A 19,811-nucleotide genomic window follows, 5' to 3' on the forward strand; every position below is an offset into this window, starting at 1 on the left:
CTGAGGTCCTGTCTTATGCAAACCTATGGCTACCGCTCACTTATTTGCTCATACTTTCATTTATTAGAGACGTATTAGATGTTTTAGCCTGTGCCCCCATGCAAACACAAGGGGAGATAAAGCACATTTTTGTGGTGCTTGTGGCTTGATAGGAAAGAGAGGGGAATATCAACTGTCCTCAAAGAGTATGATGTTGGAGGGAAGCACACATACCTTGGGGCACAGAGGTGAGCGCCTGGCCCAGACAGAGCCCCGAGAGGGAGTGGAGGGGACATCAGAGCAGTGGGTCTCGAGGTGGGGGCCCCAAGGCTGTGGCTATGAGTTCAGAAGATTAAAAACAGGGGAGAAAATTTCCAAGGCACAAAGTCTTGAGACAGTGGGACATGTTTAGAGAATGTAAACAATTCTGTATAATTGCAGTAAAAAGGCAGGTGTGTGTGTGTGCGTGCGCACTTGCACACTCGTGTAAGGGTGAGAGAAGCAAGTCCAGGGAAGCACAGGGCCAGCTCAGAAGGGCACGAAGTGTGCCAAAGAGAGTCTCAGAAGGTTTTCAGTAGGGACCACACATGTAGCTCTGCATTCTAGAAAGTCAGTCATGGTGACTCACCTGGGGGGAAGATTCTACGTGAGAAGTTTAACACACTTCTTCACATTATACAGATGACTTCAGCTAAAAATACCCATGAAGAGCTTGATGCTGCTCTCTGCTGTTCAGCACAAAAAATTCTCCCTTTAAGCTGATTTCGTTTCTAACACAGTCATACTAATATTTTACATTGAGTAAAAAATATAAATAAAAAAATAAATGCTTAGTTTTTCATGTAATTAATTAGTTAATTACATGTAATTACATGGATTAAATAATTAATTCATGTAATCAATTAATTTTCATGAAATTAATTAATTTCCTGTAATTTTCAAGCTACAGTAAAAACAACTCCCATGGGAGTTCCGACTCTGGAATGGGTCTAGAAGCACATTTTTAAGTGGAGACACTTTTGCAAGCAGCTCTGTGGAGGAGGTGCAAGGGACACAGCAGCCCACGGTTAACATGCATTAAATAAACCGCTCCTCGTGTCAAATGGAGCTGTTTGCAGAGAAATGTGTTTGTGGTTCTGGGAATCATTAATCAATGGCACAAAAGTGGCATAGAATAATTACTGTCCCAGGTATCGCTGGAGGCGATCAGAGCTCCAGTGTTCTCACATAGAAATGAATTAAGCTGCTGCCATTCTGAGCTCCGGTCTGCTGGCTTCCCCCAGAGGCCTCTGTTGGGACAAGCCATCCAGAATAGTGTGAGATGTGCCCTGCAGTTTCCTGGGCTGGGTCTTGCAAAGGCCCTAAAGGCAAGTGCTTCTGCGATGGCAGGGGAGAAGGGGCAGGACTCTCTGTGAGGCTGCCTGCCCACTTTCTGTGATGGCCAGTGAGGGCAGAGGCTCTGGCTTTTCTGAGTGTGGGCGCACACCTCTCACATACACCCTGCCTGGGTGTGCCTTCACTTAGAAAACACGAGGCCCACAAGGTCTTATGGAGACATCTGAGTTAGGAGAATTCTCAACAATGCTGACATTATCTCAACAATGCTGAATCAGAATCACAATACTTGATACAAAATGTCTCAACACAAGTAGAAAATATTAGTCTGAGGAAATGCAGAAAATAACCATCTATATATATACATATACACACACCCCTGCTGTGGGCACACTTCCTGCATCTTTGCTTGAACACTTTCACGGTTCTAGTCTGTGTGTATGTGTGTGCGTGCGTGCACTCAGTCATGTCCAACTCTTTGCCACCCCATGGGCTGTGTAGCCTACCAGGCTCCTCTGTCCATGGCATTTTCCAGGCAAGAATGCTGGAGTGGGTTGCCATTTCCTTCTCCAGGGGTCTTCCCAACACAGAGATCAAGGCTGCGTCTCTTGAATCTCCTGCATCGGCGGGCGGATTCTTCACCATTTGCACCGCGGTTCTAGAGTCAGTGCAACAAGTCTCCCTTCCTCGGCTGGGCAAGCGCAGAGCTGGGCAGGCTGAGAGAATCCAGGTCTGAGTGGGTCTCTTTCCTGCTGAGATGGTGCAGGATGGAACGGCGGGTCAGAGCAGAGCCCATGAGGACCCTGACCTGCTGGAGGGAGGCCTGTCTGGGGTTCTACGCTGTCCACAGAGGAGCCCTTCTTCGTTTGCACCGACAGGCCCTTCCCCGCTTCCTCAAGGTCATTGCTTGGTGTTCAGAGTTCATATCCCATCTCCCCCTTTTTCTTGGGCTGAAAGAACAGATCCTAAGATACCCCTAAAGGAAGAGCCACGGTCACAGTAGTAACAGCAGGTGCAAGCCACCGAGAGCTCCTGGTGCCTGGCACAGAGTCTAGGGTGGGGGCATGCGGTGTAAGTGGCGGAGGTGGAGCCGGGGCCAGACTAGAGCCCCTGCCCACTCTGCCTCCAGGGAGCCTGTCCCCATGGGGCCCTCGCCTGTCTCCTAGAGCTTCTCCAGGGAGCGGCTGTATCTGGTGGTTTGGTCCACGGACCCTGCAGGAATTCAGCTGAAGCAGAAAAGAGTCTCTTCCACAACTAACCATAAAGCCAGAGGCAATGAGCACAACCCAACAAAACAGATCAAAACAACTTGTGCAAAGAACAAATGTCTTGATAATGTTCAGAACCATCTTGCTTGCAGCTGCTCAGCCCCTCACGCTCCTTTGGCCCCCACACACTCCTGTCTGCACAGCCTAGAGTCACGAGCCACGTGAAGCATTCTGACAGCTTCCTGCTGTATGACACAGAGACCCAGAAAGACTGAAGTTTAAGTACAGGCAGGGGAGGAGAGGAGAACAGCATCTTGCTAGTCCTGGCCTGCCTCTCAGAGGCTGGGAAAGTTAGCCACCTGGGGGCTTCAGGCTCTGGCTCCCTCACCGAGATCCCAGAGTGAAGTGCTGCAGCGTGAGACAATTAGCAAAATTACTGAACGCAAGTACTCGCTGCACAGGCCAGGCTGGTATCACACCTGTAAGGCTCGGAGAACCGCACTCTGAAAAGGACACTCAGGGACAGCCTCTAGTGGACTGACGAAGTTTATGATCCAATTGTGTCGTTTTGTAATTTTCAGGGATTAGAGCATAAGACAGACGTGCACATAGCCATTCCAGATAAACATCAAAGCACTTACGCATAAAATACAGTTCCCACCGCCCAAGCCGTAACATAGCTTTGGCGAAACTCTAAAGGGAGTCTTATCATGAAACAACAGTCCTTGCTCTCAGAAACAGGTGGTCAGAAGGAAGCCTTCGAACATCTCAAGGCCAGGCGTATAACCCTTCGTTATCCGTTCCTAGCCTCAGGCACTCAGTGAACGCTCATAACCCTTTGTTATGCTCATTCCAGCTTCCAACCTTCGTCACGAGTGGAGCAAATACATTTTCAGTATTTGCTCAAAGCCTTCCAGCTCCTCCACAAGCACCGACTGTGACTATAAACTTCAGACCTTGCCCTCAGCCCAGCCCAGCCAGGGCTGCAGATACCTGGCCAGTCTTGGCAAGCACCTGGGAGTCACGCTGTTCACAGAAGCTCTTCTTGGAAGGTAGGAGCATGGATTAGGTGAGATGCGGACCCTCAGTGGTTCCAAATGTGGCAGGCAGTATTTGGGGACAAAGATGTCCCCCAAGAGCCTTGTCCCTGATTATCCTATCAAACACTAACCCAGGTGCTACTTGAAGGGCTGGAAATAATTACTCATTTCAGATGAAATTAAGAGTGCAAATCAGTAGACCTTAAAATATTGAAATTACCCTGGATTACCTAGTGGGTCCAATTCCCATGAGACCTTAGCAGCTGAAGAGGAAGGTGGGACAGTTGGTGGGATAGATTCAGTGGAGGAGGGAGGCAGAGGGGAGACGAAGGAGAGGGCAGATGAGGCAGAAGGGGGTTGGAGAGATGTGCAGGGTGAGAAGGCCACTGCAGCTGGCTTTGAAGATGCAGGAACGGGGCCACAAGGGAGGGATGTGGGCAACCTCCAGCAGCTCAGAATAACCCCTGGCTAACAGCCAGCCAGGAACAGGGACCTCAGTCCTACAGAATCGTAGAACTGGATTCTGCCAACACCTGAACAAGCTTGGAAACGCATTCATTCTCAGAGTCTCTAGAGAGACCCGCAGCCCTGCCAGCACCTCAGTTTCAGCCCATGTGAGACTCTTAGGCAGAAAACCAGCTGAGCTATGCTGTGCTCAGAGCTTTGAGATAATAAATGTGTGTTGTTTTAAGTCACCACGTTTTGGTAATTTGTTATGGTAGCAATAGAAAGTTAATATACCAAACGAAGACAAAGTATTGCCATTGCTCTCTTCTTATCAACACAATATAAAGAATTACATGCCAATATGGAGACAACATATAATTCCCTACTTCCTTACCTTATCAGGGAGGTAGGGAGGGATGGCTAGGGCTCAATAATCCGGGCAATATGCATCCTTCATATCAAGATTGCTCACCTTGGCACTGTGGGCATTTGGGGCCGAATAATTGGTCTCTTCTCTTCTGAGCATTGGAGGATGTGAAGCAGCATCCTCGGCCTCTGCCCACTAGAGGCCAGTAGCAACCCTCCCCCACCGAGGCATGACAACCACATGTGTCTGCTGACATTGGCAATGGCCCCTGGGAGTAAAGCTGCCCCATGCTGAGAATCACTGCTTCACACGATCCTTTAAGAGCATAAAGCAAAGAAAGGTTTTTAAAGTAAGAAAGCATTGATCTCCTAGCTGTTTTCAATTGACTAGGCAGTTACCAAACATCCATTTACCTATGAACATATTAACAGATGATGTGTTCAAACTGTTATCAGCTGTTAGCACTCAGCAGCTGGATATTATGAATACGTATACACACATATAAACATATATATGTTACATATATATGTTTTAATATCCATTTTTTAAACTTAATACAGTAGACTAACACTACTTCCATAAATAAAATAAAAGGAATGTAAATAGAATAAATACATATATAAATATAATAAATATAATAAATCTTTGGGGTTTCCCAGGTGGCGTTAGTGGTAAAGAACCCATCTACCAGTGCAGGAGACGTAAGAAATGTGGTTTTGATCCCTGGGTCGGGAAGATCCCCTGCAGGAGGGCATGGCAACCTACTCTAGTACTCTTGCCTGGATAATTCCATGAACAGAGGAGCCTGGTGGGCTACAGTCCATGGGTCACAAAGAGTCAGACGCAACTGAAGCGACTTGGCACACACACACTCATAATACATACTCATCCACCAGTGTTCACTTGCTGGCTTCTCTAGGCATGCCCCTAGTTGGGCACCTCAGGAAGAAATGGGGTCCCTCCATAAATGAGCATCAGTACAGTGAGAGAGAGAGAGAGAGACAGGTGGAGTGGTGAAGTTAGCCTGTATGCCAGGGGCAGAGGTAGGAGAGGTAGTGGGCAGGGGACACAGGGAAGGAGGAGAGACAGCTCTCTAGGGCTCAGACTGGGGGCCGGTCAAGACGGGCCTCGGCCTGGGGGCTGGTCAAGACGGGCCTCGGCGAGTCAGCCGCCAGGAGTCTAGCACGCAGACACTGCACACAGACGAACCAGCATGAGCAGAGGCGCAGCGGCCAGGAACGATGGGGGTGTGCAAGTGTGCTCTCTGGCTGAAAGCTGCGGGTTAAGCACATATAAGGACCTTGTTCTTCCAGGACTGTGTTGACTGAACTGTCACCCAGATCTGAAAGCAACTAAGCAACGTGGTAGAAGCTCTGCAGTCATCCCTTAGGCCAATGCACCTCAAGCCAGCCCTTTCACCCAATGCCTTGAAGGAGCAAATCCCAATCCGACACCCTCCAGGAGTCTCTCCCAGGAACCTGCCCTTGGAAGGGACAGGCTTCAATTTCCGCTCCTTGCTGAAACCCATCACAGACTCCCTGAGCTTGTCACCTGTGCCTGGAAACCCAGGCTGCTTGCTCAGTGGCCCGTAGCTCTGCTCTGCCCTTGTCTACCCCGTGGCCAGGCTAGCCCTCAGCTCTCCTGCATTCACCTCTGCGGAGACCCCGCATGGCTTTCTGGCCCTGCCCTGCCCACTCCTCTGCTTTGCTGGGGCCTCTTCTTCACTCACAGGCATCGTGACCCAGACAGCAGTGTTGATAGATGAGAGACGGCCTTTGAAACGGGAAGAGAACTGGCCTTTAATAAGCCACCTCACATGAGCTGGGCTCTGCACCAGTCACTTTGCTTCCATTATTCCATTTAAGCCTTATGAGCATTTTGTGAAATGGTTGCTATGGCTGCGATATTAAAGATGAGAGTAACTGAGGCTCACAAAGATGAAGTAACCAGCCATTTATGTAGTATGTGGCCATGTTGAGATTTCAGTTCAGTTCTGTGTTACTTTAAGACATGTGCTTCATCTCCCATACTTAGATTTGTGTAAGAGAGCCCACCTCTGTGCCTGTACTTCAGGGAGAACCCCTAACCCTCCTCCAGGCATATCCAGAGGTCACGCACACTGAGAGCCTGGGATTCCACAGCCCAGCTCCAGGCATTCCCAACCACAGGTTTCCCTGCTAACTGCCCAGCCCGCCTTCTGGCTGTGCACACCACGCACAGGCCCACCGTTCCGGGGCTCACGGTGCCATGAGTATGCTTCCTCTAGGCTTGAGTGGTGGCCAAGGGGAGCTGATTTCAGGGTGAGGAGTGTGGGGACAGCTGGGACAAAGGGCAGTGTCCAAACACATCCACCAAGGTCTCTTATGAAGGTGTGGGATCAACCCTCAGGGTGGTCAGGCTGTGAGCAGGGAACCAAGATGCTGAACCACAAGAAGGTCAAGAATTCTAAGTTGAAATTGGCCTCCCAGATTATTATGAAGGTCAATGTAGGACATTAGAACATATTTCATTTAACAGATTAGCAACATGACTTACATCTACACATTTTGATGCAAGACATAGTGGGCATTTACACACTTGCTCTGGGCCCATAAATTTAGGAGTATGCTGGGGTTTTTGCTCCTTCACTTTTTTATGGTGAATAGAGATATCACCTCCCACGTGAATGCAAAAAATTGAGTTCTCTCATGTCTGATAATCTTTAAAGAGTAATTGTGATGGGCTGTGTTACCTTTTCATGATCAAGAAGCTCTTGTAAGATGACTTGTCTTTCCCGACATAGTTCTAAGAAATCTTCGGAGTGCAGGCTTTCATGCAAGGCGGGGAAGAAGGTCAGCTGGGTGCAGTCCACCACCTCGTCTCTCTCGCTCTCACCTTCCTTCAGTGTCAGCTCATCTGCAACAGCAAAAAGGGGAGATGAGGTTTGGACATGGGCCACCTTGCATCGTGAGGGAAGTGTGCAGCCTAGGCCCGAGGCCCTGGGAGGAACTGCAAAGTCTCAGAGCAGCCGTGAACGGTGTGGATTCCAGGGTGTCCCTCACTGTTTCTGAAAGTGGACATACCCCTCTGACCTCAGTGTGAGGTGATCATGCCTGCAGGTTGATTTACTCCAGAAAGTGTACCTAAGTCCGGTTGCTCTAGCGTCTCCAGTGATCACAGGGCGACATTTCAAAATTTACCTTCATTAATCAGTAAAGCAGTTCCCTAGAGGGTCACCAGGATTTGCTTTTTGTCAACTTCACTTTGTTCACTCTTTTTAAAAAGTGACCTTTTTCCTCCTAATTATGGAAAGTATCCTTGGAAAACACATGAAATTGGGAGAAATACAAAAATTGTGAAAAATAAAACAAATATTGCCCATGAGCCCAGAGAGAGTACAAATAACAAAATTTTGCAGCTCTCATTTACAGAGCACTTTCTCTGTGCCGGGTCCTTGAATGGCAGTTCCCTCTGCTCCTGCCTGGGCCGTAGGTTCCATTCCATCATCACTTGACTAATGAAGATACTGACAGAGGCTAATTATTTGACTCAAGGTCATGTGGCTACTAACATCTGAGGCAGGATCTGCACCAAGTCCCTCGCAAGAGTCCCTTTCATCTCTGGGCTGTTTGCCCTCACTGGCCATACTTTGGTGTACTTCTATATCGTTTCTGTACACATATGTATATGTGCAGAAATACACGTATGTTCATGCTCAGCTGTGTCTGTCTCTTTGCAATCCCATGGACTGTAGCCCGCCAGGCTCCTTTGTCAATGGGATTTTTCAGGCAAGAATACTGAGGTCGGTTGCCACCTCCTCCTCCAGGGATCTTCCTGACCCAGGGGTCAAACCCGTGTCTCATGCATCTCCTCATTGGCAGGCTGACTCTTTACTACCAAGTCACCTGGAAAGCCCCACGTATATGTATGCACAGGTGAAATTTTGGACATGATGAGAATTATATTGAATTTATAGCTTTTCTTTTCTAAATTTTTGCTCAAAAAATGTTATGCCATGAATACTTTCTTATTCCCTTAAAAGTTCTTAGAAAGCAACTTAAGTGGCTGTGTAATAATCTATTGTGTGACTTCCATAAACACTCAACCTGTTTCCTATTTTTTAGAAATACAACTATTATCTATTTCTGTACTACCAAAATCTACTGTGCTGCAATCAGTGTGTGTACATACAGACTTATTTCCTGAGGACGCACTCCTGGACGCGTGCACCTGGGTACCAGCTAAGCATAGACCCGCCTATATCTCCAGATCTTGCTCCTCCACCCTGTCCTGGGGGCCGCCTGCCTTGAGCAGCACGTTGCACATGGCAGCCAGGTCAAGGGGGCTTCTGGTCATTTTCTTTGTGCCAGGATGCTCATCTCTTTGAACTCCTCCCCACCTGGGCGTCTCATATCTGGCTGTGTGACAGTGCCTGCCGCTCACAGCGACAGTCATCACAGACTTTCCCCAGGCAAAGAGAACACTGTGCAGGAACGGGCGCCCCAGAGGCACGGCAGACAGTCGCACCCCTTTCTCTTCCCCTTCCTCAGCTCCCTACTGGGAATTGGGGGTCCATGCTGGAAACGCAGAGAAGACCTGGGGTCCTAGGCGACCAAGGGGGCCCTCTGTGTGGTGAGCGAGGGGGCCCAGCAGCCCGTGGCCTCAGCCCCTGCTTTCTGCCCCTGCACCCTCTGCAGCCACCCATTCCAAGAGAGAGAGCAGGCAGACTGTCCCTCTAACCTTAGGCGACGGCGCTTGGGCCGAAAAGAAGAGAAACCGCAAAAGGGGTGTTACAATGTCATCCCAAGTCCTGCGCTACAGTGGGACCCCCAGATCAACACAGGGTCAGGGTTCAAGATCCTTATTTCTGGGCTTTGTGACTGCAGACTGGCCAGACAGCAAGCTCCACACAAACTCCGGTGCTGAGACACGGAATGAGGCACGTTTAATCAGCTCCAGGAAGTTGTCACTTGGTTAGGGAGGTGACGTTAGCTGCAGCCTAGGATACAGTGAAACTTACAGACAGGGAGTGTTTGAAACAAAAGGCACATCCTTGGTGGAAACACAAAACTGAAATACAGCGCGTGTGTCTGAGTGTGTATTTGTGTGCATTTGGACGTGTCCAGGCCTTCCCTGGTGGCTCAGCTGGTGAAGAATCCGCCTGCAACGCGGGAGACGTGGGTTCGATCCCTGGGTTGGGAAGATCCCCTGGAGAAGGGAAGGCTACCCACTCCAGGATTCTGCCCTAGAGAATTCCATGGACTGTATGGGGTTGCAAAGAGCTGGACACGACTGAGTGACTTTCACTTTCAATTGGAAGTGTACGGGGCAAAATGATCTCTGAAAACAAACTAGATTATCAACATATCAATTCAACCAAGTTCCTCCATGAATATTACCTAAAAAATAAATATAAGGAATCCAAAGTACATTTTCAAACTGGAGAAATAATAATGACCACTATATCTGTCATCTTTATAATCAGAGAATTCAGTATAAGTATTAAATATCTCTTCCATCCACTTTTGCTCTAAAACATTTTCCCATTTTCCTCCGAGGTGTTTTAGGTTAAATATTGAACATGTATTTGTACTGGGCAGGGCACTTTTGAGATTTCCCTCACAGAGAAAACTAACAAGATAATTTTCCTGAGAAAAGTTCTTACTGTTGCAACATAAACCCCAAATCCTTCCCTTAATAGAGTAATCATGTCTGCAAGAGCACGGAGATGAAAGGCTTTGCACTCTCTACTCTAGGCTTGCAGCATTCTTTTCCTACAATATATTAACTTGATACCTTTAAGAAGATGTTAAATAAAGCAATAAATTGGTTTAAATATTGAATTAAAAAATAGATAAATTGAATACCTTGGTGTTCAGTGTTTATCTGAGAAACATTGCCATTTCTGTCTTGGCTTTCCTAAAATAAAACCAGAGAAACAGAAATTAGATTTGGATACCTATGTGCCCCAGCCCCCATTCCGAAGATTTGCACAGACACACACACACATTTGACCCCTTCGAATCACTCATACACTCAAGACTCAGATGCAAGGGGAGCAAAACGCCAAATCCTAAAGGACCACAATAAAATGCAAATAGTAATGTTCCTGAGTCAAAGGAGAAAAAACCCACAATTTTCCATTAAGTCAGATTTACAGTAATTACCAAAGATATGCCAGGTGGGAGTAGAGCGCATCCTGGCTGTCTGTGGTATGGGCCACCCTGGAGGGGGTACCAGAGACAGGGTCTGGGGCAGCCCAAGAGACCAGAGGCCAGGTTCCACAGCCAGCCTTTAGCCTTGCCATCAGCACCATGGGTAGGCTGGCTTTTCCTGCCTCCATCTCCTAAGGAATATATTTAAGGGAAAAATACTATACCCCACCAGATGTTTATTGATAATACATTAAAACTTAAAATGTCTATGGAATAAATTAAATATAATTCTTCATTAGGTTTCACAAAGGATTTAGCGTGGGTAAAAGGTTCTGGGGAGATGGACTAGAGAATGAATCCAACCTTGTAACTTCAGGTGAACGCAGAAAACACCTTGAGTTCCAGGGTTTGGACAGACAGCTTTTCAGAATCTTTTAAACCAGGATCATTCAGTGAGAACACGAAAGGCTGTTAACAGGTTCTTCCTATATTCATACTACCAATCCAAGGATAATTCTTCATCATTTAAAAGGCACAAACATAAGCCTGACCGAGAGTCCAAGCTCCATTGCAGCCAAGTCCCAGGGACTGTCCAGATTTTCTTGCCTGGGAATCTAATCCAGTTTCAGCATCATTTGGACTAAATGGGTCACAGGCTTGAGCTTGCGTAAACAGCTGAGTTCCAGCTATTTCCACTGTACTTGATATGGGATTTGCCTGCGCAGTAATGCCCGTATGAGGGCTGGTTATGACTGCTCCAAGACACATAACTTGGGCACGCAGACTATGTCCATCACATTGCTCTTTCCAAAAGCTGGCATCCAGACCATTCTAATGGACTTTTATGGATGTCAGCATGGTATTAGGTTGGTGGTGTTGGTGCTGAACCACTCATATCTACATTCATTCAGACTGTAGTTAGAGCATCCCTTCTATGTACTGGGGGAATTAGTGATTCTTCTGTCAAACAGCATCAAGAATACATCACAGCACTCCTACAGTTAACTGCGGACATTCTATTTCCTCCCTGTTCATGCCAAAGCACTCCTGATGGAAACATCAGATGGAAAAGCTAAGGAGACACCTCCCTACACATTTCCTGTCTGGAAGCATCCTCTCTTGTTGCATCTGATTCTTACCTTGAGCCTTTCTTGATTCAGGGCCTCCCATGGAGATAAGCGTCTGATGCGTTTCCGCATACGAGCGGGTCCTTCTCTCCAATCCAGTTCCCACTGGGAGCAGGGTGTGGCTTCTGCCATCTGATTCCACAAGCCCAGCTCCCCAAAAAGCTGCTCCTGGATTCTGGTCCACGCATTGGCCGCCTTGATGTTGCCACATCTCCGTCTCTGGGAAGCAGAAGTATAGCATCACTCCTGGACCCAGCTCCTTGTCGGCCTGGCCCCAAACCTCCTGGGATGAACAGACCAAGCCCCTCGTAACTGCCTGAAGAAAATAACCTCTAAAGGCAGCCACAAGCACCTGCAGGGTGTGTAGTGAAATCTCTGGAGCCAGGACCAGGTCAGGAGAAGAAATCAGTTTGTCCAGCTTTGAGACCATTTAACTCAGGTTCAAGGAGGAGAAAAATCCTCTGCCCTTTGGCCCATAGAGCTTCGTGACTGCTGTGTGCTGCACTGTCCAAAGGTCCCCATACTACTCATCCGAGGACTGGGGAGCTATTTGACAGAACAGACACAGCAGCCCACCATAGCCCCTGCCCTTCAAAGTAGACAGGGGATTTTACCATGGTCCCTACCCACTCCTACTGAAAACACTCCTTCTAGTGTCTGGACTGAAGGTGCGATGAGGCTGTTCACGGAAGCCCAAACCTTTGACATTAGTGAACATAACCCCACCTAACACCTGTGAAGCCCTCGTAGTTCGCATATGTAGCACTTGACTGTTGTCCTTTCTGCTGGGGCTCTGCTATGCTCGGTCACCCTGTCGTGTCCGACTCTTTGCAATGCTACAGACTGTAGCCCACCAGGCTCCTCTGTCCATGAGATTCTCCTGGCAAGAATACTGGAGTGGGTTGCCATTTCCTCCTCCAGGGGATCTTCCCGACCCAGGGATCGAACCCACGTCTCCTATGTCTCCCGCATTGCAGGCAGATCCTTTACCACTGAGCTACTGGGGAAGGCCGCATCTTCTGCTAGAGTATAACTCAAACCTTTAACAAAGTACATCAGTGCCCCAGACCGCCTCTGTATGCCACACTGAAGTTTCCTACATCGTCTTTCAAGAAAACATTTCAATTCAGTTTGGACAGCAGAATCACCTTTGTCTGCAGGGCAAACTTTTGCAACTATTCACGTATTTGACGGCATGCACCCTACATTTTAATTTTTCAGAAAGCTGAAAGGTGAAAGTGTTAATGACAAGAAGCACAGACCTTAGACATAGAGAAGAAACTCATTGTCATATATTAGGCTGAGCCCCTTACCTGCTCTATTTCATCCCCTCCACACAATGACACTGAAAGTGAATGCGGGAACTTGTAAGTAATTTCTTTTATCCTCATGAAGGAATGAGGTCTAGAAGAGGAGAAGTGATTTCCCCAAGGTGACCAGCAGCTGGCCAAGCTAGGATTGAAACCCAGTCTGTCTGACTGCACAGCCTTTAGCTTCAGCCTGCATGCCTGAGTCCTTTCCTAGGGCCCTGGTGTCATTTTATTAAATCCTACTTTCTGCCAGTATTACTTCAAAGACTGGCACGCTTAGAGGTAGACCCTGAAAATCTGGACCACTTTAAATGGGAAAATCATTCTCAGAGCTTGCAAACTGTATCAAAAACAAAACAGATGGTACAGTTCTAAGCACATGGTCTTTGGTGTCAGAGGAACTTGGGTTGTCCCAATATTTCTGCTTTTCACTAGCCACTAAATCTGAAGGAGACTCAGAATCTTCATCAGTCAAATTTGGTTAGTAATATTACGGCAATAATAAAACCGTGGGATTATATAAGGATCGAATGAGACAATATTTTCAAGAGTTTAATATGGTGCCTCACAAACTTAAGCAGTTAGTAGTATTATTGTGAATAAAGCAAATCTTATTTCAAAACAAGATTACTTTGTTTCTCCACAGTTCTTAAATTCATACCCAAAATGATCATAGCATTTTACAAGTACTCCAATTTTTTAATAAAAGACTCCAGGAAAATAATGACTATCCAAAGTCTTTTATATGGATTTAGTTATATGAAATGAACACTTGTTTGGGGAGAATATTTCAGCTCCTTGGAGACTATTGTTGCATTTATAGTTCCATATTGAGCTTCATAGAGGATGAACGATCCCAAGCTACTGGGTTGTCCATCTGGAGTTGCAAATTACTCTTTTAAGGTCATCCCTTCCACCTTAAGGCTCCATCTGTGCACCCTGGTGGTTCATGTCCGCCTGAGTCTTCACTGCAGGGCAAATGTGTTTTTTTGAATATCTGCAGTCAGACATACGAGTGTCGGTGATAGGATCCCTCATTCATCCCTCAGAGATGAGCAATTGTTTAATCCATAATAGAAGGCTATATGTGGTCCCAGGACTGAGAACATGACGTGACTAAAGGCAATGGAATAATTTTTAGGGAATGATATTCACCTTATTTACATAATCAAAGTCACCTAAATTTGTATCATAGAATTTATTTTAAACTCACCAGTAAGACTTACTCTGAATCTAATTATGTATAAGAAATCTGAATATATGACATTCAAAACAAATAAACAGACTGAAAATTAAAAAAAAAAAAAAAAAGAAGCAAAAGCCCTGAGTTTCTACACCTGCAAGGTGTTCGCAACGCCCATGTCTGTGCACAGGGTAGAGTCCTCTTTCAGTTCAAGCCTCGAATAGGCCAAATGCCACATCAGGCCCAGAGGCAGGGATGCTGGTGAATTAGGGGCAGCTATGAGTCTTGGCTGGATAGAAACGCCTGGGCAGCCTCATTGCGGCTTTCGTCTTGGCAACCAGCCCGTGTCTGCCTCCAGCCCCAGTGCTGGAGTACGGCTGACCTGACTTTGGTGGGTGATGAATGGCTATAGGATGGGCTAGTGAGCATCACTTATTGGGACCGGAACTGTTAGGGTCTCAGGAGCCCATACAGAGCAGACTGCAAAGAGGTGGATGTGTACATATTCAAGGCCACAGCCCTGCTCTTGGCAACCTTATGTCCATCAGGAGAAAGCACAGGAAGTATCTGCACCCGGGGTGGACACAGCTTGCAGGCAGGCCACTCACGTCATGTCGTGAGCACCTGCATCTCCAGCGACCTCGTGGGTGCAGGTAAAATGCCCAGTTGGAGAAGTTTTATGTAACCTGTTACTAAGAGCCGTGTGGGTGAGGGCCTGAATCTCATTATCTCCACCTTCTTGGGAGGACCTCAAGGAGTGTACTTAGGAGAAGCTGTCCTTGAAGAACACGGCATATTTCATGGGCCTGATTTCTTTTCAGACCTTGGACTTGACTTCTCAGGAAGTGGAGCAAGGCTACATTGGGAAAGTGTGTTGTTGCTTAAAAGAAAGCAGGGTGAACGCTCCAAACCCCATCATCTCCGTCAGACAGTGATAACATCTGCATCCTTTAAAACATCAAAACAAACTTGGAAAGTGTCCTTATGGATTAGCCTCAAAATGCTGATTTTCTCAAAAATACCTCAATCAACAGTAAAGCTCTACACAACTTTCTCAAGCACTCTCTGAGCCCCAGACAGGCCCCATGCTGAAAATGAGCCCGGCTGATGTTCCAGGAGACTGGACCCTTGCCTTCTGGGCTCAGAGCCTCTGCTGAGGTTCTGTCCTTTCCCATGAACTTTCCGTCTTTCACATTTCAGCAGAAATCCACCAAGTACCACAGAGCACAACTCTCCTAGCCATGAACAAATCTTCCAAGCATTTCCAACCACAGGAAGAGAAATGGTCACTGGTCTTGAACAGATGCTGATTTGAAAGTTTAGATAAACAATGTTGTCTGTCTGGAAATGGAACAGTGTGATGAGGGATATTCCTAAAGAAAGGATGCAATCCTAAATGACTCGTCTTATTTTCCCCCCAATGGCAACTGAATTTATTAATTGTATTGCTAGTTCTGAATGAAGTTGGTGAACTCAAATAGTGAGACACTGACATGCCAGGGCCTGTCCAGAGGCACAGATAACAGAGTCATGCCCCGAGCTCCCAGCACAAGGCGCCCTGGGCTCTTGACGCCTATTTACTAGCAGATGAATGAGTAGATACGTGAATGGGCACACTGCCTATCTCCTCAGCTGCTGTCACTGTGGATCCAAATTTCACGGCATAGGTCTTGCAGGTAGAACTGACTCACTGATGATCAGCTATTGTCTGAGCCAATTTAGAGTTTAAGCCAAAGGCTCTCGTGAATCTTTATTTCACGTTCAAGGTGGATTCCAGTCTTCCGTACAGAGAAAGATACTGTCTTGCTTCTCACCTGTACATGATCTTTGTATAGAGATGCATATAGTTCTTGTCCTCTTCGTCTGTGGTTCTCAATACATGACACAAAGTCCTGGAGAAGAGAGAGAACAAGCCACAGCTAGTAACAATCGTGATTTTAGGTGAGAACTTCCTGCTCTGGCCAAGCGCCAGAGGAAGTAACGGTCACAGGACTTGTTGGTCAAATCATTCACAACCTCATGAACACATGAATCACCTACACTGTCACACACACATTCAGATTCCCAGACATGTTTATGGGTTACTTTTACCTCTAACTACATTGAACCAGGTTATAGCAGATAAATCTTCCTCCCAAGAATAACTAGAAAAGCTAGAACATAATACTTCAGTCAAAAGGGAATTCTAAAAAATGTTCAAGTAACGTATTTATGGAATAAGTCACCCAACAATAGTAGAATACACAAGCTCCCCAAAAATATATACTGAGACAAACTACATGCCAGACCATAAAACAAACTTCAACAAATGTGTAAAAAATTGAAATGTGCAAAATACATTTTCTGATCATAACAGAATCAATCCGAAGTCAGTAACAGGAAACCTCCAAACACTTGGAAACTAAACAGTATGCTTCTAAATAATCCATGGATCAAAAAGTAAGTCTCAAGGGAAATTTTACAAAATATATTGTATTAAATAAAATTGAAAGTAGAACATATCAAAATTTGTGTTGCATAGCTAAAACAATGCTGAGAGGGAAGTATATGTCACCAAATGCTTACATTAGAAAAGAGTTAAGTTTTAGAAAATCTGAACAGATCAATAACAAATAGGGGGACTAACTAGCAATCAGATATTTCCCCTCCACACACCAAAATGCCCAGGACTAGATGGCTTTACCAGAGATTTCTATCAAACATTCAAAGAAGAATTAACACCAAACCTAATTATATTTTTTAAAAAAATAGAAGAGGGAATACTTTTCAACTCATCATAAGAGGCCAGCATCACTCATACCAAAGCCAGGCAAAAATATCACACACAAAAGAACACTAAAGACCAATATCCATGATAAACACAGATACAAAAGTCCTCTATAAAATACTGGCAAACAATTCAACAGCACAAGAATCGGATACCATGATGAAATGGAATGTATCCTTGGGATGCAAGGATGGTTCAATGTATGCAAATTGATTAAAAAGATAGCAAGAGAATAGTACAAACAACTAGATACACATAAATGTGATAAGTGAGATTAAATGGACAAATTCTTTACAAAAGCACAAGCTACCAAATCTCAACCAACATAAAATAGATCCTTGGAATAGCATGTAACAGTTAAGGAAATTGAATTCATAATTTAAATACTCTCCCCAAGTAAATTTCCAGGTCCAGATGACTTCACTTGAGGATTTTACAAAATACTTAAGCAATAATTAACATATATTTTACAAAATGTCTTCCAGAAAATAGAAAAGATGGGTACATTTCCCAATTTGTTTTATGCAGTGAGCAGTACCTTTATAACTTTATATCACAACCAGACAAAAATACTACAGGAAAATAAACCTAACTTTCACAAATAGAGATGTAAAGTTTTTAACAAAATATTAGCAAATAGAACCTAGCAATACATAGAAATAATCCCATACAACGACAGAATGGAGTTCATTTCAAGAATGCACAGCTGGTACATACCCAAAAAGTAATCACTGTAATCTACCATATTAGTAGGTTAAAATAGAAAATAACATGATTGTATCTGCTGCTGCTGCTAAGTCACTTCAGTTGTGTCCGACTCTGTGTGACCCCATAGACAGCAGCCCACCAGGCTCCCCCGTCCCTGGGATTCTCCAGGCAAGAACACTGGAGTGGGGTGCCATTTCCTTCTCCAATGCATGAAAGTGAAAAGTGAAAGGGAAGTCACTCAGTCATGTCCGACTCTTAGCGACCCCATGGACTGCAGCCCACCAGGCTCCTCCATCCATGGGATTTTCCAGGCAAGAGTACTGAAGTGGGGTGCCATTGCCTTCTCCATGATCATATCAATTGATGCTTAATAGTATTTGAAAAAATTCAACACTCATTCACTATAAAACTCTCAGAAAGCTAGGAATAGAGGAGAACCTGATAAAAATAATCTACAAAAACTCACAACTAACATTAAATTTAATGCAAAACAATAAATCCTTTCTCTCTAAGACTGAAAACAAAGATGTATGCTTTTATTGTTCTCATTCAACAAATTGCTAAAGTGTTCAGATTTTATACCAGAAACACAATTCAGAAAAGGAAAAATCAATGAATTTGATCTCATCAACATTAAAACTTTTGCTCTACAAAACTCATAGAAAAATGATGTAATAATTAGCTACAATCTGGAAGAAAATATTTGCAAGTCACATATCCATCAAAGGACAAATATCTGGAATATATGAAGAAGTTTAAAACTTAAGTGCAAAAAAAGTCTACTGGAATATGTGCAAAAGATATGAATAGACATAAAGAGGATATGAAAATGGCAACGAAGCACATGAGGGCCATGTTCTACATCAATATCCATTAAGAAAATGAAAATAAAAGCCAGAATGAGATATCACTACACTTCTATCAGAATGGTTAAATTTAAAAGATGACAACAAGGAATGTTGATGAGGATACAGAGAAACGTTATCACTCATCATTGCTGGTGGGAATGTAGGGTGCAGCCACTCTGGAAAACAAGTCAGTAGATTTTTTTAAAAATGCAGTCAACCACCATAGGATCCAGAAGTTGTAACTTCTGGGGATTTATCCCATGAAAGAAAAACTTATACTCACACAACCAATCTGTACATGAATGTTTATAGCAGCTTTATTCATAACAGACAAAAAGTGGAAACAACCCAGATGACCTTAAATAGGTGAATAATTAACGAAATGGTGAAATATCCATAATGTGGAACGCCGCTCAACAATAAAAAGGAATGAACTGTTGATACATACAACAACCTGGATGAATGAATCCACACAGAATTATGCTGAGGGAGAAAAAAATCCCCAAAGGGCAACAAGGGGGCTTCTTGTGGTGATGGAGATATTCCTTGCTGTGATGCTATATTACAGTTTTGCAAGATGATACCATTGGGGGAAGTTGGGTAAAAGTTATATGAGATCTCTCTGTATAATTTCTTACAATTGCGTGTGAATCTACAATTCTTAAAATAGAAAGTTTACTTTTTAAAAAGGTCATTGAGGGCTCTAGCTTCACCATTTGAAAAAAAAATTAGTTCAGAGAACAAAATCAATCAGATAAGATAAAAAAATCAATAAGATAAAAAAAGAGACATTCAATGGAAAATCTTTAAAAAGAAAAAATTGAACAGGCACTTCGTTTAAAAAATTGTCAATGACCAACACAAATATAACAAAGAGGTCAATTTCATTTGTCATCTGGAGGATATAAACTAAAAGCACAATAAGAATATCTAAATTCAAATAGCTAATAATGTCATGTTCTGATTATCGCGTGGAGCAACTGGAACTCTTACACTGCTGAACTGGTACAACCATTTTGGAACATAGTTTGGTAGTGTCTTAAAAGATGAGTATACACATACCCAGTGAACCAACAACTTCATTTCTAGGTGTATACTTAACAGAAATTCATGCATGTGTATTCCAGAAGACATGTGAGAATGCTCATAACGGCAGTGTTTGAAGTAGCCCCAAAGTGGAAACAAGGCAAACTTCCATCAGGAATAGACTGGATAAATGAATTATGATACAGTCATATATTATATCCTCTACGGTAACGGTTCTTAAAATGTGGTCCCTGAATCCCTAGTGGCTCCTTAATACCCTTTCAGGGGATCTGTGAAGTCAGAACTATTTCCAGAATACCAGAACACCTTTG

At 44.7% G+C, this 19,811-nt stretch overlaps 1 protein-coding gene across 1 annotated transcript in view; it reads right to left on the reverse strand.

Moving 5' to 3' along the window:
• Positions 1-19,811, reverse strand: part of WDFY4 (WDFY family member 4) — a 232,750-nt gene that overhangs the window by 81,355 nt on the left and 131,584 nt on the right. Inside the window, exons 39-42 of the mRNA XM_052640371.1 lie at positions 15,945-16,022; positions 11,650-11,856; positions 10,223-10,274; positions 7,108-7,271 (exon numbers count right to left, since the gene is read on the reverse strand). Coding sequence (XP_052496331.1) covers positions 7,108-7,271; positions 10,223-10,274; positions 11,650-11,856; positions 15,945-16,022 — 501 coding nt within the window. The remainder of the gene's footprint in view (positions 1-7,107; positions 7,272-10,222; positions 10,275-11,649; positions 11,857-15,944; positions 16,023-19,811) is intronic.

Source organism: Budorcas taxicolor, chromosome 5, assembly GCF_023091745.1.
Source record: "Budorcas taxicolor isolate Tak-1 chromosome 5, Takin1.1, whole genome shotgun sequence".
NCBI classification, from domain to species: domain Eukaryota; kingdom Metazoa; phylum Chordata; class Mammalia; order Artiodactyla; family Bovidae; genus Budorcas; species Budorcas taxicolor.